Here is a 25,318-nt window from a genome sequence, read left to right on the forward strand (position 1 = left end):
GATTTCAAGTGTGGGTGGGAGGGGTGGGAGAGGGCAGGGAGTCATTAAGAGCTTGGTGGGGATTATGTGCCGTTCATAGTTTTTGGGAAATTTATTAGAGCAGCTCATCCTGGTGGCCTTGGTGATTCCAGATAAATCTGACCCCCCTCTTTTCTTCACCACTCTTCCCATGCCCTCTGTGGTCATCTCTCCCTCTTTGTGTCGTCCTATTTCCTTCATATCCCCCCGCCTCCTGCCTTACCTCTACTCTCTTTTCCTAAGTCCCTCCCTCCTTTCTAGCCCTAGACTGGAGATGGAGGAGAGAAGAGATGGGAGAAGGGGAGGGGCTGGTAAAAGCAGTTGATAGGAGAGAGAGAGGGAAATGCAGCATTGAGAGAGGGATAGAGGAAGGCCAGGGGAGGAAGGGGCTGCAGAGTAGAGAACGCCTAGTGACCACTGCCGGCGTTTCTTTTTTTTTCTTTTTGGCTGCGTTGGGTCTTCATTGCTGCACGTGGGCTTTCTCTAGTTACGGCGAGCGGGGGCTACTCTTCGTTGCGGTGCGCGGGCTTCTCATTGCGGTGGCTTCTCTTGTTGTGGAGCACGGGCTCTAGGCACGTGGGCTCAGTAGTTGTGGCTCACAGGCTCTAGAGCGCAGGCTTGGTAGTTGTGGCGCACAGGCTTAGTTGCTCCGCGGCACGTGGGATCTTCCCAGACCAGGGCTCGAACCCGTGTCTCCTGAATTGGCAGGTGGATTCTTAACCACTGTGCCACCAGGGAAGTCCACTGCCGGCGTTTTTGAGCGCAGTTCTGCCAGGCAGTATCCCAAGAACTTTTCATGCAATGACTTTATGCTGCAAATTAAGTTACTTAGTGGAGGCAAGGAGCCTTGAAAAGAGGAACAGGACTTTGAACCAAGTGGGCCCTGCCTGGGGTCTCTAGGTCCTGAGGGGTCCTTAGGGCTGTGGGATTGACTGGCTCAGGAGCTGTTTCACACTGATAACCCATCCTTGGCCCGTGATGAGGCTTCACAGACCAACCAAAGCGTCAAGTTCTTCTGAGAGTGGAGTTTTATGAACGCCCTGTGAGGACCATCTCTTCATGAACAAGACTCTCACTGAGCGGGGGAGGGGAGGGTGTCCACAGTCCGGAATTGGAGCGAAGGTCAGAAGGCAGCGAGCGGTGGTGTTGATGGTCCTCGGGGTCGGGGCTCCCAACCTTGCTTTGTCATCGGTTGATGGCTCCCCTGAGATGGAGCTCTGTGTGGTTTTGTGATGCATTTGGGAATCCTTGTTAATGATGGCTTATGTCAGCAGACATATAGAGGTCACAGAAAAACTCCCTATTACCAGTACCGTAGCTCAGCAGCTCTTTCTCTAAATACTGCTCTTCTGTCTTGGGCTGTGGGATTCGGGGGAAGGGGGAGACTCTGCGGGGACAGTCCCGCTGGTCTTTGATGGGGAGATGGTCAGGGAACCAGGCCTAGATGCCTCAAATTCTGTAAATTCTAGTGTTGAGAAGACACACCATACCGGAAGCTCCTTTACACGCTCAATTCCTTAAAATAAAATGTGCTGGTGGGGAGGAAGTGGGTGGGGCTGAACTCTGGGCACTTCACCTTTTCTGCCTGTGAGACATTTTGTCTCACTCCCTTTCCCGGCCACAGGAGAGTGGGTCCTCTGAGCTGAAAACCCCATCTTCTCTTCTCACCTCTTCCTCTAGGTCAGTGGTTCTCAGGCTTTGGAGGCACCACAATGCCCCAGGGGCTCATGCAAACTCACTTCCCAAACCCTATTCCCAGAGTTTCTGAATTCACAGTCTAATGAGTTCCTGGGCCATGCTGTTGCTGCTGGTCTGAGCACCACACTTTGAGAACTGCTGCTCTAGATGTAATCAGAGAAAAGGAATGTCTGGCTTCTTATCACTTCACCTCTCTGAGCCTCAGTTTCTCCATCTGTGAAATGGGATCGTGAGCAATGCTGACCGGACAGAGAGGTTGGGATGGAAAAACGTGCAGCTACGTGTAAGTGCTTAGGACGGCGCCTAGCACGTAGTAAGCGCTTAGTAAACAGCCTCTGTCATCTTCAGGACCCTTGGTGGTCTTATCTGTGCCCCCTAGTGCTTGGCACTGTGGTTGACACACAGTAGGTCCTCAAGAAATACTCATAGGACGAGCAGCCACATGACTGTGTGTGCCTAGGAGGGCCCCTACTTTGAAACCGAGCAAAGTGAGTGTAAGTTTGGCAGATACAGAAAGCCAGCAGAGAGGCTGGAAGGCAAAGAGGCTGTCCTGTTGGAGGGATTTTTTTTTTTTTTTTTTTTTGACCGCACCGTGCAGCTTGCGGGATATTAGTTCCCCGACCAGGGATCGAATCTGGGCCCCCTGTATTGGGAGCATGGAGTCTTAACCACTGGAATGCCAGGGAAGTCCTCGAGGCTGTCCCGTTGGGTTTGGCAGTTAGGAGGCCACTGTGGACCTCGGAGGGCAGTTTCACCAGACAGATAGGGATAGAAAAATAGTCACCGTCCCCATCAGGCAAGCCTTTCACATCTCTTTCTTTTTCATTTAATCCTCACAACCAACTTGTGAGGTAGGTAGTTGACCCATTTTGCAGATGAGGAAACTGAGGCTTAGAGGCATTCAGGAATCTGGTCTCATCACAGAGCTGGTATGAAGAGGGGATGAGTTTCTAATGGATTCCGGAACTTGGACTCAACCTGGATGCTGTAGACCAGAATGCTGAGGCTGAATGGTCAAGGGAGCAGCAGGTGTAGACAGCTGTGCTGGGACCTCTCACAGAGGGAGCTCAGAGTGTGTGTCCCCTGGTATGAGTCCTGGGCCCGGGTGCCCCCCACCAGGGTTGTCCAGGGCTGCACCTCAACTTTTCAACCTCAGACTGGAAAGATGTGCCATTGGCCCATTGGGGACCAAGTGCCACCCCGGGGGTGACAATGACCCCAAGTACCAACCTTCTTCCGGCCAATTTTGCCATCCTAGTGTGTATGTGCCCACTCGTGCATTCTCACACACACACACACACGCACAAACATGCACACAGGCACACACACACACTCATATACGCATATCTGATGGGATCAAGCTCTGCCTTCCAGGTGATGCACCCGTGTGCACATCCGTGTTTGGTCTGCCTGGTTTGTTCAGAGGAAGGAAGTTAGCGACTAAATGAGAACTTCCTCCTGCATTGACTAGTTGGAGGTCAAATGGGCTTAGGACCTCCTTCAGGATGCGTGGGGGACAGAGATCTGTGCGGGCAGCTGTGAAAATGTCACTCAGACCAACAGGTTTTTCATCTCAGACTTTCAGCTGACTTTTCAGTGTCATGCCAAATCCCGAGTGGCAGACATTTGTAAGCAAAACGTGACTCTCGGATTTTCAAAACCGTCAGCAATCTTGTTGGCCAGACCATTGTCAGATAAGCACCAAACAGGCACCCAGGAAAGCAGTCTCTCCTGCCTTGATAATTTAAATGACATTGGCCTGCAGTTCTGGAAGGTCTTAAAAGCCAGGTTCCCTGTGTCTTTGGAGGTGGGCGTGAGACTGACTTATCGGACATCTGTCTTGTGCCAGGGCCTGGGCTGGTACTTGGGACACATGGTTTGTAACTTTCCCACTGAGTTTGGCCAGTGATGGGGCAGTTGGATCCAAGTGTGGTCATGGGATCCCAAACGTCCAGGCTGACCAATGAGGACAAGGGAAATAGAGTGGTTGCCATGGAAACAGACTGCGAGTTCTTTTGCTGGTGTTGTCTTAGCCTTAACAAGGCGCGAGGCATCTGAGGTGTGGCCCGCCTCCCCCTCAAGTCAAGGCTGCAATTTAATTAAACACTTTGGAGCTGGTTCTCCTGTTCCTCCAATAACACTGCTCGGAACAGCGTGCTGGCTTCCCAAAAGCGGCCTCGATGCTGGGAAATGCTCGGGAACGAAAGTCCTGCACCAGCCGTGCGTGGCTGCGTGAATTTCAGTTCCTCAGCCCGGACAGCCTCATTTCCTGTGCTCACTTCCCACCCGCAGCTCTGCCTGGTAGCTCAGGCTCTGGGGAGAAGGTTCTACCATGTCGGGCCAGCGTCCTATTTAACCCTCACGGCCAAGGAAGGAGGGAGGTATAAAATTACCCCGATTTGGAAACATCCCGAGTGTCCATCAGTGGATGCACGGATGAACAGAACACAATGCGGTCCATCCGTACAATGGAATATTATTCAGCCATAAAAGGAATGACGATCATGCTACCACGCGGATGGATCTTGCCAACATGCTGAGTGAGAGAAGCCAGACACAAAAGACCACACAGTGTAGGGTTTCATCTGTGAGAAATGTCCAGAACAGGCAAATCCAGAGACAGAAGACAGATTAGTGGTTGCTTAGGGCTGGGGGAAGCGGGGGGTGAGGAGTGACGGCTGGTGGGTAGGGGGTTCTTTTTGGGATGATGCAGATGTTCTGGAATTAGGTAATGGAAATGATGGCACAACATTTTGGATGTACTAAATGCCGCAGACTTCTATGCTTTGAAATAGTTAAAATGGTGAATTTTTGTGGTGTGACTGTTACCTCAATAAAGAAAAAAAATGGGGAGAACCAAAAAAATCTCCCCATTTTACAGATGAGGCAGCGAGGCTCCGATGTTTGGGGGTTAAGTCAGATTCCTCCGGGACTAAGAGATGGAGTTCACATGGTCTCCTGTCCTTGGACTTTTCCTTCCTCACTTCCCACGGCCAGTTGGTCACCAAGCCATGTCAATTTGGCCTGTGAAGTGTCCCTTACACCGGTCTGTCCTCACTGCCTGACCCCCGTGGTCAGGTCCCAGGATGGGCACCCACCAGGCTCCCATGGCTGGGTGGGGTGGTTCCCTAAAGCAGGGGGGCTGGGCAGACACACCGGAGATGTCCTAGCCCTTGGCTTCAGGCTGGCTTTGTCCTTGGCATGTTACCTTGGGCACATCACACAACCTCCCAGCCTCATCTACCAAACGGTTGTTTGGATGTTGATGAGGGTGACAATGACGTCCCCCGACCCCGCGGCCCACCTCCCAGCATCTTTATAAAGACCCAATGAATACTGACCCGTAAACCGAAAGGTGCTGTGCCAGCGTGAATGGCGATTATGATCTGTTTCCTTTAAGAAATGCCCGCATGTGGAGTTTGAGTCAGGAGTCCGTGGCCTGCCAGGGCTGTGTCTCAGCTCCCCCGGTCAGATGGTTCCCCTTTAGACAGCGTAGCTTGTTGTCAGGATGAGCTCATGCTTTGAGGTACTAACCAGCCAGTGTAGACTGTGTCTCCATTACACTCAGAGGGCTGGTGGCCTTGGATCTTGGTGAGAACCTTTACTTTGTGTGGGATTCGGCATGGTGGCACCCGGAATGATTCTAGGAAGAAAGACACCTTGATTTAAAAAAAAAAAAAGCCTTAAAACCTCAAAGTGTGATCCTTTGATCAGCAGCGTCAGTATCACCTGGGAGCTAGTTAGGAACGCAGACCCCGGGGCCCTATCCCAAACCTGCCGAATCAGAATCTGCATTTTAGCGAGATCCCAGGTGATTCAGACAGTGCTTGGGAAACACAGCTCGATGGGTCATTGGGTCGCTGAGAAACCCTAAAGCCAGCGACGAAAAGCCATTTGAGCGTATGAGCTGAATGGAGCGGCAGGTACAAGATGCATGACCCCAAACCAGCATCCCGCGTACCCGCCTTCACGGGGGGCGGGGGGGGGGGGCGTTGGGGGAGGGTGGAATGAGATTTCACCGATAACTGCAATTGACATGTGAACTACTTAGGCATTCATCTGAGTAAGGATATGTGATGCCCTCCAAAAAACGTGCAGGATTTTGGTGGAAAACACAAAGGGGTCCTGATTAAATTGGGACACAAAGTATGTCTAGAATTTGTTTTTACCTGGGGGCGGTTCTGCCCCGATGGAGACATTGGGCAATGGCTGGAGGCGTTGTTGATTGTCCTAGTGGGCCGGGGTGGGGGGGGGGGGTGATACTGACATTGAGTGGGTGGAGGCCAGGATTCTGCACTGCAGGACGGCCCCAGCATGAAGAATGACCCAGCCCCTGATGACTAGAGTACCGAGGTGGACACACACACACACACACACACACACACACACACACACACACACACACGTCACTTTAAAAACTCAGGAATACCAGCTGATATTTTGGGGGCGCAGAGCAGCGGGGGATGGGGGAACTTAGCACACTGTACTATGAAAGAGATTCTGAAGTGATGATGATGAGATTACTGGTGTGGCAATGACGCAGACTTAAATGTAGATCCATCGGCCAGAATAGCCCCCAGAGTCATTTTAATAAAAACAAACATATACCGTGTAACAAGCATAACATACCCAGTGGAAAAATACTCAGAATTCTTTTTTTTTTTAACTAATTAATTTATTTTTATTTATTTATTTTTGGCTGCACTGGGTCTTCGTTGCTGCCCGCGGGTTTTCTCTAATTGCGGAGAGCGGGGGCTACTCTTCATTTTGGAGCACGAGCTCTAAGCGCGCAGGCTTCAGTAGTTGTGGCACGCGGGCTCAGTAGTTGTGGCTCACGGGCTCTAGAGCGCAGGCTCAGTAGTGTGGCGCACAGGCTTAGTTGCTCCACAGCATGTGGGATCTTCCCGGACCAGGGATCGAACCCGTATTCCCTGCATTGGCAGGCAGATTCTGAACCACTGCGTCACCAGGGAAGCCCCAGAATTCTTTATTGGCCTAATTGTCTGGCCATAAGCTAGCCATGCCCAGTGGGCCCAGAGCTATATCCCAGACCAGAACAAGGGCCACCGTCTTTGTTTCCTCCTCTCCTCCCCACCCCAGCCCAGTTCCCATCTCTCCACCGTGTGGCTTTGCTGTTCCAAATAGGGCCTCAAAGATTTGGGATAAAAAGAGTCGACGAACTTCTGTTCCCTAAATCAGATTCAGAATTTGAGCCTTGACTGTATGGGGGAGGGGAGGGTCGCAGGCATGGCAGTCAGAGAGGCCTGGCCTCCTTCTGCCTCTGCAGCCTCAGGAGTGTCACATGGCCCTTCTGTGCCTCCACTTCCTGTCTGTGAAATGGGCATCCCAGCCTGTGGCACTGTTGTCGAGATTGAGCGAGGGCATGTTGGCTCCTGCCATGTGGCTCTGGGCACCCTCGTGGCTCAGAGCCCCTGCTGGCGATGTGGATTTGGGGTGTTTTAACCGAGCACTGTGCCCTCCCTTTGCCGTTGGTGCAGATGACGTCCGATTGTTTGCCTTCGTGCGCTTCACCACCGGGGACGCGATGAGCAAGAGGTCCAAGTTCGCCCTCATCACATGGATCGGCGAGAATGTCAGCGGGCTGCAGCGCGCCAAGACCGGCACGGACAAGACCCTGGTGAAGGAGGTGGTGCAGGTAACTGTCATTGTGTTCTTTTAGGGTCTCGGGTGGGGAGGTGCTGGTCACATCCCACAAAGGGTCGCCATCCAGCAGGGACACAAGGGGCTGGGCTTGGCTCCTTGGTCTGTGAGTTTGAACGTGTCGTGCTACATTTCTGGACCAGTAACACCACTGGTGAGATGTACCCCAAATTGCTTTCTGGGGTGGTAGCCGCATCTGTGATCCTGACCATCAAATACTAGAAACGTGGTGGCTGGTGTCTCCCTCTTGGGGGGTGGGGGGCAGGTGGCTCACCGAGAAGGGGTTGGAGGGATGACCAAAATGGCACCACTTCCTGATTGGGTGATGGATGACTTCCAACTGTGGCCATGAGGACCCGATGGGAGAATTCACGAGTGCTCTCTGAATGGTGTCTAGCACACAGTAGGTGCTCAATAGCACTTGGTGAATGAATAAATGTCAACCTTATGGGCACCAGCAGGGGTTTTATGATGACTTTGATGGCCATAGAATGACAAAGGCTATATCAACAGTGGCAGAGATTCCTAGTCTGGGTAGCTGGGCGTTGGTCATGGCTGACTTACTCCTGTGTCCCTATTAGACGGAGAGGAGGAGGAAAAGGTGGGTGTACCCTTGGTTTTGTCTCTGAGCTTCTAAACAGTTCTACCTGTAGAGTTCCCCATTTTAAAGTTTTTTTTCCATCCTGGACATAACAAAAATTGACACTAAGTGATTCATCTGGGGCTAGGACACTGGGTCATGCTGAGAAAAATAAAATCCAAATTCCAGAAAGATAAACTGGGGAAGAGAGGTGGAGGGGAGATAGTTTTCTCCTTACCAAAGCGTTCTCCATTTTGCAAAACAATTTCCTAAAACCCATGATAGGCAGGTGGTAGCTAACGGGTATGGGGCTTCTTTTTGACGTGATGAAAATATTCTAAAATATTCTAAAATCTGTAGTGATGGTTGCACATATCTGTGAATATACAAAAGGAAGCCATTGCATTGTAAAAAAACCAAAAACAAAACACACACACACAGAAATCGGCTGTGTGCAATGTGGTGTCCTGGATTGGATCCCGGAACAGAAAAACTGGTGAAATCGGAATGAAGTCTGGGGTTTAGTTTAGTAGTCACGTTCCAGTGTTGGCTTCTTAGCTGTGACAAATGTACCACGGTAACATAAGATGTTGACAATTGTCAAAATGGCCGGTGGGGTACATGGGAACTCTTGGTATTATCTCTTGCCACTTTTCTGTAAATCCCCAACTATCCCCAAATAAAACTTTTATTTAAAAAATAACAATAGGAAAAAATTTTCCTATCATTCCATTCTTACAGTTTATTTTTCCATCTTCGCTACGAGATCTGCGGGGGAGCTCACCCACCTGTTCGCATTGCTGCGGTCACGGCCTGTGAATCACTCCCTAATCAGCTTCTTCTTCTTCTTTTTTTTTTTTTTTTCTAACATAACATAATTACATAAATTATGTGGCCACAGAGTCGTTGTAATGAAGGTTTTTCTGGCGGCTGAGCGTCCCATTTCACAAGCGCCCTGTGAGGTACTGAAAATCCCCCTGGTGTTGACCTCTTGAGTTGCTTCCAGTTTTTATTGTTAGAAATAATGTCCTAACCAGCATTTTAATACATGCAACTCCTTTCTGTCATCCACTGGATCGTTTCTTTAGGATATACTTTTAGGAGACGGGGGTTCCAGGTCATCACAGGGGTGAGGTTTGCTTTAAAAACGTATAGGCTGGGCTTCCCTGGTGGCGCAGTGGTTAAGAATCTGCCTGCCAATGCAGGGGACATGGGTTCGAGCCCTGGTCTGGGAAGATCCCACATGCCGCGGAGCAACTAAGCCCGTGAGCCACAACTACTGAGCCTGCGCGTCTGGAGCCTGTGCTCCGCAATGGGGGAGGCCGCGACAGTGAGAGGCCCGCGCACCGTGATGAAGAGGGGCCCCCGCTCGCCACAACTAGAGAAAGCCCTCGCACAGAAACGAAGACCCAACACAGCCAAAAATAAATAAATAAATTTATTAAAAACAAAAAAAACCGTATAGGCTGTCAGATTACCTGCTAACGGGTTAGCACCGTGCCTGGGACATAGTAAGTGTTCAGTACATATCATTTACTTCCTATCCTAATCGGCATTACCAGTGAACACTGCGGTTGGTGCCCTCTCCAGCACCGGCACCCCTGCTTCGGATGGCCACCTACTCAACCCCACGGGCTATTTTTCTTCAGGACAGTTGGGGGTTTTAATGGTTAACCAGCTTTCAAGGGTCTCCTTGATGGCAACAGAATGGAAAATGCAAAAGAATGCATGTCCCAAGTCCGAAGGTCTCCTGCTGGACTCCGCCCTCCACACTTAGCCCTCTGGTTGGCCAGCCAGGAGAACAGGGCACACAGGGAGAAGATGTTTGCTGGGATGCGTCCAGTGGGGGCAGTCTTTTGAATCTTGCAATGCTCCTGTTTTCTTTCCATTTTTAAGATTGTGGTGAAATACAGTAACATGAAATGTTAGCCCTTTTGATGTACGGTTCACTGGCGTGAAGTACATTTGCAGTGTTGGGCGATCATCATCATCGTCTGAAAGTTCCAGAGCTTTTTTATCACCCCCAAAGGAAACCCTGAACCTATTAGCAGTCTGCAGAGTTCTTTATATATCTAGAACTTTTCTCAGTTTGGCTCAATGGGTTAAGAGGGTGATTTGGGGAAATATGATTCTTTGGTAACTTCAATTGGGAATATTGGTTATAATTGATTTGTTGGCAAACTCAAATACATTGCAGCAAAAAGGGGAATTGCTTGGCTCTCTGAACTGGGAAGGGCAGGGGTTGCCAGCTTTAGGTGTGGCTGGATCCAGGGCTGAAGCAGTATCTTCCTTTCATTTCTCTTCTCTCTTTGCTCTGGATTTGGCCTCAGGTGCCCTCTGTGCAGCAGGAGAAATGGTCCAGGCATGGTGGTTCTTCTCCGTCTTGATCCCAGGGGAAGAGAGAGCCCCCCTCCCTCAGTGTCAATCATTCCCTTAAAATGATCCAGTTGGCACATCCTGTGGGCCAGGCAGGTGGGGGTCCCATGATTGGCAGCTCCGATTGTTAAAAGAAAGGGATGCTGGTAGATGAAAAGCACAGACGTGCCCTCCGGTGGTGGTGGGGGGCAGGGGCTCTATCTTGAACTGCAGGTGCAATGTGATATTTTGACCATTACCTTTCGCATTTTCCACCTCTGCATTTAAAAAGGTTTATTACCCGAAGCTATTACAAGACCTCGCATTTATACTACAGTTGCAAATACAGCCATTAATGTTACAAAGGGGTCGATTTTACTGGCATAATGTTATTTTCTGACAGTCACTAAAATCATGCTGATTCTGATGTGTCAGTTGCCCTCTCTGCTTAATGGGGACTCAGAACAGATGTTCTCTAAGGGGTCTCCAGATGGGCCATTCTGGATTCCGTGTCTTGGGGACAGGCTCACATCCCTAGCTGCCTTTTACCACAGTTTCCATGTGAAGAATAAATGGATTGAGTTTTAGTTTAAGATTACTCATAACCCTTGGTTTTTGTAATAATAAAAATAATATACCCACATCCTTATGCTTTGTATGAGATGTAGACAGTGTAAATTAATGTAGAGACATTGAAATCAAGAAGAGTGGATCTTTACGCCACCTGCCTGCCTGTGGGCAAGTCTCTCTCCCTTCCTGGGCCTCAGTTTCCCCATTTAAAAATGAGTTGAATGACTTGACCTGCTGTGTCGTATTCTGTTTTGATTTATTCTGAAATTGTTTCATTTTTTATGGGGTAGTTGGTTTATGACAGCATATTACGTTTAAATGAACCACACTTCACTTTGTCGGACAAAGAGACAGTGTGTAGTGCAGTGGTCTGTGGTATAGCCGTTTGAGCCAGATGGGGTGAGTTCAGATTTCAGCCCCGCCATTTACTGTATGGCCTTGGGCAAGTTGCTTTCCTCTGGGCTTCACTCCCCTGATGGCTAAAACTGAGCTGGTATAGTGTCTGCCTTTTGCGGTTGTTGTGAGGATTAAATGAGCAACTATATGGAAAGCGCTTAGAACTATCTCTGATAGAGGCCTGGAAGTGCGGCTGTTATGACTCCCCGCTGTCCTGTTTAGACACCACCACGATGCACAGCTTTCTAGGTTGTGGAGCGTTTCCCTGGGAGCCGATAGGACCGCGTGCTGAGCCTGGGACACAAGGCATGAATCTTACTGTTGAGCCATCCTGCCTGATTGTCTTGCAGATGGCTTGGATCAAAGTCACATCCATCAGCAACACAGGAAGGTCCTGAGCCTCACCCACCCTTGCTGGTGCTGACTTCAAACAATCCACACTCCTTCAGGTTCCAGCCTGGGGCCTGCGCATAGGTGCATCAGCAAGGGGAGCCCTAACCTTTTTATTTTATTTTATTTTTTATTTTTTATTTATGGCTGTGTTGGGTCTTCGTTTCTGTGCGAGGGCTTTCTCTAGTTGCGGCGAGCGGGGGCCACTCTTCATCACGGTGTGCGGGCCTCGCACTATCGCGGCCTCTCTTGTTGCGGAGCACAGGCTCCAGACGCTCAGGCTCAGCAATTGTAGCTCACGGGCCTAGTTGTTCCGCGGCATGTGGGATCCTCCCAGACCAGGGCTCGAACCCGTGTCCCCTGCATTGGCAGGCAGATTCTCAACCACTGCGCCACCAGCGAGGCCCAGGAGCCCTAACCTTAACCCTAACCCAGAGCAGTGATAGGATTTGCCCCGAACCCATGGTTAACAAGCGGCAGGCCCGGGGCTGGAGCCCAGAGGAGTTAAAAATCAGGAGGTTTGATTCTGGGTCTCTTTAGTCTGTGTTCAGAGCCGGGCTGAGATGCTGAGCTGCATCTGCGGCTGGTGGAAAACAAGGCAACACCAGCAAGGCCACGGGCAGTGGCGGGTGCCGCGCTGGGCCATGGTGACAGCCGGACTCGGGCCCCGGGAATGTGCTGAGTGGCCAGGGCGCGCGGCTGCGTCGTCACAGCCGTCATCTGCTGCACAGAAATGCCCGGCTGGTGCCGGCAACACAACACCCGTCCCATTGTTCCGGCGCCTCTGTGGGATGACAGGGGCAATGCAGTCACCCCCCGTTAGAGGCTTGCCCGCGCTGGGCCAGGCTGTCTTGCTTTAGGGCAGACTCGGTCGATGAAACATTGTGCTGGCCTTGCGGAATCACTTTATTCACGCGGTCCTTTTATCTATTTTGTATTTTTTTTTTTTTTCTTTTTGAAAGGGAACGCTATTTATTTATTTATTTTTGGCTGTGTTGGGTCTTCGTTTCTGTGCGAGGGCTTTCTCTAGTTGCGGCGAGCGGGGGCCCCTCTTCATCGCGGTGCGCGGGCCTCTCACTATCGTGGCCTCTCCTGTTGCAGAGCACAGGCTCCAGACGCACAGGCTCAGTAATTGTGGCTCACAGGCCTAGTTGCTCCGCAGCATGTGGGATCTTCCCAGACCAGGGCTTGAACCCGTGTCCCCTGCATTGGCAGGCAGATTCTTAACCACTGCGCCACCAGGGAAGCCCCACGGAGCCAAGTAACCAGAGGTAGATCTCAGCTTTCAGCACTGGGAAAAGAACGGCAGGGAGTGTTTCCTCCAAGGAGAAGTAGAGGCGGGAAGGATGGGCATGTCAATGACTGCATGGGATCATCAGTGTAGTGTATTCTGATGGCCTCTGAACCCCAGGAGCAGGGCTGGCTTACATTCTGGACCCCCTCCACCTCCAGGGCCAGGACCAGATGTCCTAACTCTCCTCAAGGAGGGTCATGTTTGTGTACCAGTGTGGTAGTAATATTAATAACAAGAGTTTTATTGTGCCACTACCACGTGCCTGGCACTTTCAAGGACTTTCCACACATTAAAATGATTTCTTCTTCACAACAAGGACAGTTCTGTCATTATCCCCACTTTATAGATGAGGAGCCTGGGGCCCGGGGAAGTTGGGGAAGTTGCTCAACGTCCCCTGTGCTTGTAGACTGGCCCCTGGGGCCCTGACTCTGTCACTTCACCCCACTGTATGTTTCCCAAAGTCCTCTAGCACTCTGAGAAGGCTCTGAGAAGTTCTGCAGGAAACAAACCTCTTACATTTATTTTTAAATGTACTGATCTGGTTCTCAAGCTCCTTGATGGTAGAACCTTTTTTTTTTTTTTTTAAACTGGAAACTGAGCATCATTGTACAGTGTTTCTTTTTTTTTAAAAAATGCTGCTGTGTCAAATGGTAGAGACCATGGGCTTAAGGGGAGTGAGACCCAAGTTGATATTCCAGCTCTAGCAACTTTTCATCCTAGGACCTCGGGCAAGTAACTTTATCTCTAGACTCTGTTCTCACTTATGAAAAAGAGACTATAAAATTTCATAGAGCTGTTGGAAGGATTAAAGGAAAGTAAAGGATGTGAAAAGGTTTCTCCTTTTAGTGACTGATGAACTCCTATTCATCCTTCAAAACCCTTATTCTTTACCCCATTCTCCTACCAGCCTCAATCAGAATTAATTGCTCCTTTATCTGTTTGTATGATACTATGACCCAACTTCCATGAATTACAATTAAGTGACCCTAGAAAGTAATCTCAAGGGCAGGGACCATGGCCGCTTTATTTGTATTTCTCAAACCTAGAAAAGTACTAAACAGGTGCTAAAAAGTGAAGAAACAGATCTGTTCACTTAGGCTCTAGTCTGTGTCTTATTCTTGGTGTATTCCTAGGACAGAAGCTAGTAAATGTTCAGTAACTGCTCTTCGGGCTGAATTAAATTGTGGAAGCCATTTACACTCAGGGGGGGATTTGGGGGTGGATTGGAATTTCCAAAGGCTCTGCTTTGTGTCAGTGAAAAGCAGAGGTGAGAGCTGGTTGGGTCAGCCGGGAGAACCCACACACTTCTGTGTCGTGAGATTTAAGGGGCTGCTGCCTGGCCCTCGGGGGACCAGCTTTGGCGCTTCGTCCATCTTTAAAGGGTTTCAGCTGTTTTGTTGTTACAGGGAGTTTTATGCTTCTTCAAGCCTGTGGTTTGTGGAAAGGCCCTTTATTCTTCTCAGAACCAGAAAGGGTCTTTTGTGCTGATGCATTTCACCTGGGCCTGGGCTCAGGCAAGGGGGCTTTCCCATGCTTGTGTCCTTTATTTAACACAAATACAAAGCTCCCAAGCGGCCTGTGAACGGTGGAGCCAGGGATCATGTGTGGAGGGACAGGTGCCCATCTGTATATTATACACCCAATATACAGATGAGGAAACTGAGGCTGGGAGGGGTGAGTCCTCAAGCCAAGGTGAGTGTCAAGACAGAAGCCAGCTGGTGGGGCTCAGAGACCGCTTTAGTGGTGGGAAGGGCAGTGGGGAACCTGGTTCTATGCTCCTGCTACCAGGAGGTTAAAAGCCCTTGGGAGAGGAAGACGCCCAAACCCTGAGCCCAGCATGTAAATGGAAGCCGCTTTCACAAGCCTGCTCTGCCAGTGGGCTGTGGCCGGGTGCCCATCACTAAACCCCAGATGGGTCCCAGCCCTCGGCCAGCTGGCCTTGGCGTGGTGCCTGCCTGGTTGCCCCCCGCCAGCTGGCCTCCTGATGTCTACACAGTGATTCCCAACACTGTCAACAGCAGACAGTTTCCATGCTCTGGGGATGCCAGGTTAGAGTGTGTTCAGGTCTTTACTGAAGGAGCCCGAACGCTGAGTCCAGACAGGTCTCCATGTGTGGCATGCACACCCCACGATGCTTTTTGGGGCTGAAGGCTGCCTACACTCTCTACGTTTGTCTTTCAGATTTTCCCTCCCTCGTTCTCTTCCCTTGCATGGACCAACCCCACCTTTGTCCTTGTCATAGTTTGTCCCTGGACATCCTGCCCTTTGAAAGACCCTCCCAGAGCAAGCTCCAGGCTCTCTGTTTTCTCCCCCTTGGTGGTTTATCCCAGGGTGGTGTGGGTTTGAAAAATGGTTCAGACAAAATTAAGGACCTAAATGATGATCTGCCACACAGCGATTTCTGCTAATTCCCCTGGAGCCCTGGCCACGTGGTACATGTTATTACAAACGTGATTAATCGTAGCAGAGGTACAGTGTGTCCTTTCATGTAACATTTCATAAATGTTTTCAGTTTTCATAATTTTAATGGCTGAATACTATTCTGTTAGTGAATGTGTGATTACATGTACGTGTGTGTGTGTGTGTGTGTGTTCACTCTCCTGGTAAAGACCTTGGCGTGGAGTTAAACACGGGTTTCGGTCCCAGCCCCACCACTCACCATGTGTGCAACCTTTTGCCAGCTACTTTACTTCCTGGAGTTTCAGCATCCTCTGAAAATTGGGGATGATAATATCTAAACTCATGGAATTGTAAAAATTAAGTAAAATACTGTATATCATAAGTGTCTGCTATGTGTGAAGTGTTCAATGTAAATACTACTTACTTATTTACCCAACTTCTGTTGAAAAGTGGAAGCAGTCTGGTATTTACTGACAATGAACATCTGTGAGTATGTGTGTTGTAATTTTTAAAAAATTCTGTTGAATTATTCCTTTGGGAAAAAGTCCCCAAAGTGGGTGTCACTGAGGAACAAGAAATGCTAAGCACAATTTCAACCAGGCAGAAATTGAAGTCCGAAACATGGATTTAATATTGTTTGTCAAGTGATCGATAGCAGGGGCTATTTGGAGGTCTGGGTTAAGGATTTTGAGGTTAAGTCTGGACTCAGTGGGGAAAGTGCATGATTAATTTGTGATGTCTGCCATGGATACTGGAAGAGAGAGCAGAGTTTGTTTCCCACATTCTTACCATCCCTGATCTAGATGGAGCCATAGTCAGAAATCAGGCAGAATGGAGTCAGGGCTTCTGTAAATGTCCATGGTCAGGAAAGCAGGGGGTGTCAGAATCCCGGCAGTCACTCAAATGCTAAAGAGGTGGGTGGCCCTGCGGGGGTCAGGCTTCAAGGCATATGGACGGCTGCTCCTGTTTGGTTTGGACCCAAACCTACCCCAGCATGCTATAAGACATCATGCTTTCCCGCATCCATCTGTGTTGGGCAATTACCTTGTGTCCACTCGAAATGCCACCACATTTCTCTCTCTTGTCCTTTGTCCTCTCCTTAGTGAAATAGGGTCGTGTCATTTCTGCCCTGCGGTGGTGACGCAGGTGCCTGTGTTCCCGAATCTGTCAAACACTGGACCATACCATTTTGATCTATTTGTTTTTCCCTTGTCTGTGGTGACTCATGCCAGTTACAAGAACCTGTTCTTTTGGAGTAAATTACACCTCGCTGGAAGGATTTTTAAAACCTTGGTCTCTGAGGCGCTGTAGAATAGTTGTAGGAGAGAAGGTGTAGGGGACCCAGGAGGGGTTGGCAGGTTTGATACTGTGCATTTTCATCAGGCCCCTGTTCCTTGGAGGGTGCCTTTTCTCCTAGCAAGATGCAGGCTGCTGAGGACCAACTGCTTTTCTTCAGCACACCAAGGTCTTTGGTTTATAATTAATCTTCGCCTACTTGGGGGAAAAGATACAATATTGTGGCCAGCATGTGTCTCATCCACCCCCTGTCCCATCTCACACATGTGGGAGGGGAGGTTCCATCCCCCGTTTTTTTGCAAGAGTTTACTAGCACAAGGCCTCCTTTTCGAAAGCCATGCTCTAATCCCAAAGTTGACAGTTCTGTGGCAGTTTTCCCCATTGCTCCTTGGATTCTTGTGTCCAAGGTGGAACTTTGTCCCACATACTCTGGAGGCTCAGGTGCAAATCCACAGATGGCTGGTGGGGAAAGGGCTGGCCGAACCTGCCTTCTAGAACCTGTGAAAGAAGAAAGCCCTCTTCTTTCACAGAGGTGGAAACCAGGGCCCAGAGCCATTGATGGCTTCCTTCGGGGCATTTTAGAGCCCCCTGGTTCTCTTTCTCTGCTCTTAGACTCTCAGAGAGACCTGTGAGTACCAGATTTTGACTTCCCATGGCCTAGGAGACTGTCTGGTGTATAATAGGTGTTCAGTAAACATGTGTTTATTGGAAGAACGAATTGCATTAGCTCTCATTGTCTTTGGATACAACGAAGGTCACCCCTCCTCCCCGGCCCTGCCTTGTAGAAACGTGCATTGCTGGCACCACAAACTTAACTGTCAAAGACTCCCACTCATTTTTTCTTCCCAGACCTTCCCAGCACCCATATTCTTTGCGTAGGGTGGCAACCCACCATGGTCCTAATGTTCTAGGTGGAAGACCAGACACACTTCTACCCCAACAGGCTTCTCCTCTGTCCTCCTGTGGCTAATCCCGCGCACAGCTTCTGGTCAAGCAGCTGGATTTGCCGTCTTCTTTCTGCAAGGGCAAGGAGAGCCAGTGTCACTACCTTGCTTATTCCGAGGAATTCTCCAGACTTCCCTTCATTAAAAAGTAAACAGTGGGGATGGAGAAATCAGTGTGGTTGAGAGAAGAGGAACTAGCCACTCCCTGTGCATTTGCTCTGAGTGTTTCAGAAAACTTCTTTACAGCTCAGACTCCCCTAACAATCTTGAGAACAAAGGTAACCCAGGATCATTTAAAATATTACCTAATCATTCTTGAGCACTTCCACTGCACACTCATCTGATTCTCACAGCCAGCCCTAGGATGTAGGTCCTCTTATTGTCCCTGCTTGCAGATGAAGAGACTGAGGCTCAGGGGGGGGTAAATTTCTGGGGAGGGTCAGGCTGCTGGAGATGCGTATGGACAGCTGTCCCTATTTGTATTTGGCACAAACTATTCCTAGCACGTTTTAGGACTGAAGCTGGGGTTTAAACCCAGGCAATTGGGAGCCATTAAGAATGAAATGATTTAAAACCAAGGATAGGAAAATACTTATACACTTTTTAAACCAGCCTTGCAAATAGATTCTTGACTATGTACAGAGCCCCAATTCCTAACCCCAGTCCTTCCCTAGAATTGCCCACCTTGGAAGCAGACCAATGTCCATCTTATATCTTTGAAGCATGAACTTAAATGCACTTGAGAAAAGTCACAGGGACAGAATGTGTCCCGAACTTGATTGGTGTGTTTCCAAACCATCTTGGAGTCCTATTTAGCTGGATGAGGCCTCTGCCTTTGAAAAGTCCTGCGCTGGGAGAAAAGGGAGAGACCCTGTCTGGAGGCTATCAGCCAGGGACACCGAGTTCCGAGACATGAAGATCTTTCTAGAACCACAGGTGACATACAGTGCCCACAGACTGGCATATTTTGCTTTGAAGTCTCTGGCATGTGGCTTTGGTAGCCTTGAGGGTATGACGGATGCTTACGTGAGAGGGACGGGCAGTCTGGAGCAGCCTACCGGGTACGCAGGAGTGAGGGCCTGCCCCCAGGGCCCCGAGGTAAGGCTGCTGTGTGCCCTGGGATGAATTGTTTCCCCTCTCTGGGTCTCTTACTTCTTCTCTATCAAATAAGGGGGTGAATGTCAGGGTTTCAAAGGCTCTTTGTCCCCTGCCCCACCCCCACCTTTTTTTGTTAACCAAGGTATAATGTACATAGAGGAAAACGCACGAATCTTAGACGTACAGCTTGATAAATTTTTGAATTTTAAAATTTTGAATTTTTGTACGTACCCATGAAAGAACTGCCCAGATCAAGATGGAACATTTCCCACTCTCCCTGCTCCGCCCCCAAAGGCTCCCACTCTCCCCACTCAGATCGGCTCTAATATTTTATGGTTAATGATTCTCCTTGACTGAACACGTTATTCTCTCAGGTTCTTTCCTGTTCTATCTAGACCTGGGCTGCCACCAGCCACGTGCGGCTGCAGAGCACGTGAAGTCTGGCTTGTCATACCGCTATGTGCCATGCCTATGAGTAAAATACACACTGGCTTTCCAAGATTTAGTATAGAGCACAAAAGGTAGACATTTCACTGATGGTTTTGTATATTGATTACCTGTTACAATGGCAATATTTTGGATATAGAGTTAGATCAAATACTATTACAATGAATGTCACCTGTTTCTTTTTCACTTTTTTTCAATGTGGCTACTAGAAAATTTAAAATTCCCTACGTATTAGCATTGCTCTGGGCCCTGCCGGTCTCCTTTCTGGAGAGAGGACTTGCCCCCCCCTCATCTTGCAGCCCTCGTGTGGCCTGCCTCTGCCCCAGGAGGTGTTGCCTGGAGGATGCCAGCGACAGTGGCTGAGAGCAGAGGTGTGAGCGTGGCGGCGAGGTGGCCCTGCTTTGTGCAGAAGTGTTCTTTGTGGTTTTCAGCGCGGGCAAGTCCTTGCAGGCCCCTCAGGTCCCAGGCGTTGCTCCCACATCAAAGTCTGGCAGTGCACAGAGCTGTTTTCGCTCTGTTTCTGCCTCTTTTGGAAAACTCACACTTAAGCCCACTCCACAGAGGTGGTGGCGTCTCCCTTGCCACGTCGAAGGCCTGCTCTGCGAGAACCCTGGCGGGAACAGAGGTGGAGGAGTGTACAGTCATTTTGAGTTGGGTTGAGGCTGACTCAGACCTTTGCGGGACTTTTTGCAGAGTCCACACCCTGAGGGGAAGCATCGGCTCACCTTTGAAGCCTCTGCACCCCCAGCATCCTGTGATGCAGGAGGCCCACCAGGCCTGCTAGGGCCACATCCACATGGCCGGCCACCTCCTGCCTGCCCTCTGGAGGGCAGGGGCTGGTTCCTATAGTGGGGATGGGTGAGGTTGCTTTTCTCTGTACTTTTGTTTGAAAGAATCATTGTTTGGCAAATCTTTTGGTTTTAAATGTCTCAGATTCTCAGGTATACAGGGTTTGGGGCTGCTTTTTTTGCAGTTTGAGACATAGCTATTTTTTTAAGGTAATTTTGTTCATTTACTTTTATTGTTATGTTTCACTGGGTTCTGCTATCCTGGTTTGCTCCTTCTGGCTATGATTCAATTTCCCATATACCTGTGGTTTGAAGGTGAATTGTCCTCTATGTGCACTTTCATTGTGGATTTCTGAGATCTTATCAAAATTCTTCTTAATCTAAATTGTCTAATGGCTAACAGACACAAGCCGTTGAGTGTTCTTGTTTCTCTAGATTGCCATATATAGCTACCACAGGGCAGAGGAACTTTGGACTTCCTTCTATAGGCGTCTTGAGCTGTGGGCTTCCTCCTTCTGGTCTGCTCTTCGCCCCTCCCCCTGCCGCTGGGGCTCAGGTTGAGAAACACGTTACTTCTGGGTTCCCCTTTCTGGCTCTGCCATTCTGCTTGTGTTCAATGGTGTGCTGATGACTTACACAGACTCTTAGCAGCACAGCATGGCAGGCTGGGAGTAGAAAGGGTTGGAAGGATGTTTGGTCATCTGGGCTAGTTACACAATCTCTCCAAGCCCAGCCTGCGGATCTTATCTTTAAAAAAAAAAGCTAATATACTGAGGGAGGATTAAGTGAGAAAATGTGTGAGCCTGCACCTGGTACATATTGGTTACCTGATAAATATTAACCTCCCATTTCCTCCTTCCTGTTAGTATTCTTGGTGGTTTGGCATGGCGAACATTTCATCTTAATATTGTAAAACTTGACCTTGAGAGTGCTCCTGGTTTAGTCATTCTCCTTTTTTTCCTTTCTCTTGTTTTTTTAAAAATTGAGGTGAAATTCACATAACATAAAATTAACCTCCATTTAAAAATACACAACTCAGTGGCATTTAGTACCTCACAAATGTTGTGCAGACACCACCTCTACCTAATTCCAAAATATTTTCATCACTCCTAAAGGGGATGGTGACACTTTTAAGAAGCCCAGCTTTAGAGTCAGCTGTACCTACTAGCTGTGTGACTTTGGGCAGGTGTCATAATCTCCAGCCTTTGTTTTCTCATCTTCACAATGGAAATAATATTGATCATTTTACAGGATTTTTTTAAAAACAGCTTTATTGAGGTATAATTTACATAGCATAAAATTAACTCATCCTAAGTCTACAATTCAATGATTTTTTTAAGTGAATTTACAGAGTTGTGCAACTACCACCACAATGCAATTTCAGCACATTTCCATTATTTTCTGTTGCAATCTCTAGCTCCTAGAAACCATGACTCTACTTTCTGCCTCTCTGGATTTGCCTTTTCTGGACATTTCATATAAATGGAATCATACAATATGTGGTCTTTCATGTCTGGCTTCTCTCACTGAGCATAATGGTTTTGAGGTTCATCCCTGTTGTAACCTGTGTCAGTACCTCATTCCTTTTTATGACTGAATAATATTCCATTGTATGGACAGACCATGTTTTGTTTACCCATTCATGTCTTGATGGGCATTTGGGTTGCTTCTACTTTTTGGTTGTTATGAATAATGTTGCCATGAATGTTTGTGTTTACAAGCGTTTGTGTGGACATATGCTTTCATTTCTCTTGGGTAGATATCTAGGAATACCGTACTAAAGGTTTTAAGAATTAAGTTTGCTAACGTGTGGCAGTGTCCGGTACCCATAGGTGCTTTGTAAATAGTGGTAATTGTTTACATTATTTCCTTGTGGACTCTTTTTTAATGTGGATGATTTTCTGACCTTCAGACTTGTTATTCATATTTTGGTAAATTTATCTGTATTCTTACCTGTCACCATCCTGAAATTTTCCTTGTTTATGGAAGTCTTATGATGCATGTATTAAAATAACTCTTGATTCTTCATGGTTCAGGGTTATCTTATAAGCCAGATCACCTGTGTCACTCATTCATGCCACAGGCATTTATAAGAGCCTCACGTGTGCCAGGCCTGTGGGGTTTTATGGTTGAAATGTGTACCCTAAGAGGGCACAGTGACTGCCTCCATTTGCTCATCATTGTAGCCCCATCACACGGCATGGTTTTTCTTGAATGTATGGAAACAAACTCCCTGCCTTCAAGTGACTGAGTATGGCTGGAGAGCCCAGTACATCCTTTAGCGCATTCAGTGTCTGGGCTGATCACTCAGGCCTGGGACCAGAGGCCCTGCATCACTATGACAGGGGCGCTTGAAGCTACCTTGTACCTGCTGGTGACAGCCAGTCATGTGTCTCTTCCCAGCTCCACGTACTGGTCCCCTGTTGATAGCCTGTAATCAGATATCACGTGAATATTTACACCATGGAAACGGGTAAAAGCTACAAATCACCCCACCACCACCCCTCTTTTGAGAGAGCCTGTTATTAAACATTTACCAGCCGACCTGCCTACCTTTCCAATCTCCTCTTCTATTATTCTCCTGAGAAGATGGGTTTTCACAGATGAGGAAACTGAGACACAGAGAGTTGAAAGAACTTGCCCAAGGCCACACAGCCAGAGAATGACAGAGCCAGAATCCGAACCCAGACCTGACCTTGGCCCATCCCCGTGGTCTCGGAACTGCACAGTATCTCGATTTCACCCATTTCCTGATCTCTGGTCACGTTTTTTTTTTTTTTTTTTTTTTGGTTTGTTTTTTTTCCCCTGCCACCAGATTTTCATTTTGATCATTTCTTAGTGTTTTAGGTGCCAAGACTTCCTGATGTGTTGCCTGAGCAATGCTCAGATCCCGTCCCCTCCTTTTTAACGGGAACTCTGTGTTCTGTTTTGTTCCGGCAGAATTTCGCCAAAGAGTTTGTGATTAGTGATCGGAAAGAGCTGGAGGACGACTTCATCAAGAGCGAGCTCAAGAAGGCGGGGGGAGCCAATTACGACGCCCAGACGGAGTAACCCCCGCGCACCCCGCCCCTTGCCAAAGTCATCTGCCTGCTCCCCGGGGGAGGGGACCACGGCCTCAGCTACCAGCCCACCAGCCCACCAGGGAGAGGAGACGCCAAGAGAGGCAGCGCCCACCACCCCGTCCGAAACCCAGCTCCCCTCCCCGCTTCCCTTGTGCACCTGCCATGTCCTAGCCCACGAAGCTCATGGAACATCTTTCTTTTCTCTTTTTTTCTTTCTTTCCCCCCCCCTCTTTCTTGTTCTAAAGAAAAATCATTTTGATGCCGAGGTCACGCACATCATCAGATCGGAGGTGCCTCCCATGGTGACCCTTTCCTGGTATTTCACTGACGCACAAGCAGCCTGCCCGGCCTCACCCACCAACCTCGTGTTGCTTGTGGCGCCTGGGCCACGGCTGCTATCCTGGTTTTCCTCGGCGCCTGCCTGCTTCCCGCTGAGGAGGCAGCTGTGCCCTCGACGGCGCCCTCCACAAGCACACGTGTCCCGCTGGCCAGGCTCACACCCCCAAGAGTCGCTCCAGAGTCCCCACCCCCCCATCCCGAGTTGCCTAAGCTCCAGGCTCATCAGAGATGGTGCTCTGTGGTGAGACGTGCAGGGCTGACTCAGACCGAAAGAGAAGAGAGAAATTTTGCCTTAAAAGTTGCCTGGCTTTGCCACCGGTCTGAAGTGGCCCGTTCCCACCCTCTTGATCAAAAATCTCACGATGGCGTGGAGTGGGGACAAAGGTCTAAGTCCAGATTCAACAGGAGGAGTCTTTCAGGGTTCACTTCCCAGGCTCCCAGGTGATGAGGACATTAGGGAGAGAGGCCCGGGGTGCGGGATGGGAACTGAGGTCCAGTCGGTCCTCTGCCCGACGGCACGGACAGCAGGGGACAGAGCGTGTACAGCAGGAGCCCCGCCCTCTCGGGACCAGAAAGTCTGTGGTTTTAATCCTTGGTGGCACCACACCGGCAAAAGGGTTTTCTTTTTTTCAGAGAAAGATGAGATTGGCTTGCTTCTTCGTGAGCACGTTTGGTAGCATTCTTTTTCTCTTTTCCTTGCTCATTTCGTTGGGGGACGTCTGTGCTGTGTTGGGGTCTTGAATAGCATCCGCACTCAAAACGGTTTACAGAAATAAATGGGTTTTTTGTTTTTCAAAAAACGAGGCTGTCTGATTGGTCTTATAAAGCTTCTCACTTTACTGGAAAAACGGAGGCGTTTGTCGTATTCAGATTTAATCGGCATTCACGGAGCTATTGGGGGCTGGGCGTATTCTTATTCCATAGCTTGTTTAATTTTTAGCAATAACCGTAAGAGATAGGTGCTGTTGGGGACTTCCCTGGCAATCCAATGGTTAAGACTCCGAGCTCCCAATGCAGGGAGCAAGGTTCGATCCCTGGTCGGGGAACTAAGATCCCACAAGCCTCACAGTGTGGCAAAAAAAAAAAAAGATAGAAATAGGTGCTGTTGGCATCCCCATTTTATGGAAACTGAGGCTCAGAGAGTCTCAGTGATTCACCTGAGGCCACCCAGCTGGAAGGTGGCAGAGCTGGGATTCGAACCTGGGTCTCCCAGTGGCCCCGGTGCTGTAGCTCGTGAGGGGAGTGGAAAGGCCCTGGATTGGAGAGAGAGAGGAGATGGCAGGATTGTGATGTGTCTTGTGTGGTCAGAAGCCTCCTCTCTGTGTGTTCAGGAAAAGCTGGGAGAAAGCGTCCTCCTCAGCTGGGCTGTGACTTCCTTTATGAGGTTGTCCTAGAGCTTCAAAACGGGATTTCCAGCATGCCGGCCCCAGTGGGAATGCAGAATCAGGCCAGAGGAGTTTCAGATGCACAACCGGGTTTGGAGAAGCTGGGAGTGGGGAGGGGAGGGTGCGTGGAGAGGGCAGAAACCGAAATCAGAGCAGGAAGGAATCCTGCAAGATGTGGGCAAGGCTGGAGGTCGCCCAAGGCCCAGCCCCAGCCATGCCCCTCTGCTCACAGCTGTGTGGCTTTGGGCAAGTTAGCTAACCTCCCTGGGCCTCACTTCTCTCATCCGCGAACTCCTTAAGGAACAGTGAGGATTTTGAGGGTATCCAGCAGGGCTCAGCCCTCATCCCTTCCGGCCTGCCAGTAGGTCTTGAGAGCTCTGGGTGCCCCAGTTTTTCCCTAAACCTAGAGTAGAGGGAGCCAAAGTAGGTCTCTGGCTTCCCGGCCTATGGGCTTTTAGCTGTGGTCAGAGAACTTGGGATAATTACACATGTAGATAAACCCCTTCGGGAAGAAAAGCCAGGTTCTGTGAGAGTAAATCACAAAGGGACTGGGCCTGGTTGGGGGCAAGGGAGGGCTTCCCTGAGGAGGTGACACCT

At 49.3% G+C, this 25,318-nt stretch overlaps 1 protein-coding gene across 1 annotated transcript in view; it reads left to right on the plus strand.

Annotated features, from left to right (window-relative positions):
- Window positions 1–24,136, plus strand: part of COTL1 (coactosin like F-actin binding protein 1) — a 43,321-nt gene extending 19,185 nt beyond the window's left edge. Inside the window, exons 3-4 of the mRNA XM_068528387.1 lie at window positions 7,215–7,372; window positions 22,876–24,136. Coding sequence (XP_068384488.1) covers window positions 7,215–7,372; window positions 22,876–22,986 — 269 coding nt within the window. The 3' untranslated portion in view covers window positions 22,987–24,136. The remainder of the gene's footprint in view (window positions 1–7,214; window positions 7,373–22,875) is intronic.
- The last annotated feature ends 1,182 nt before the right edge of the window (window positions 24,137–25,318 follow it).

The sequence above is a fragment of the Eschrichtius robustus genome, chromosome 19, assembly GCF_028021215.1.
Source record: "Eschrichtius robustus isolate mEscRob2 chromosome 19, mEscRob2.pri, whole genome shotgun sequence".
NCBI classification, from domain to species: Eukaryota; Metazoa; Chordata; class Mammalia; order Artiodactyla; family Eschrichtiidae; genus Eschrichtius; species Eschrichtius robustus.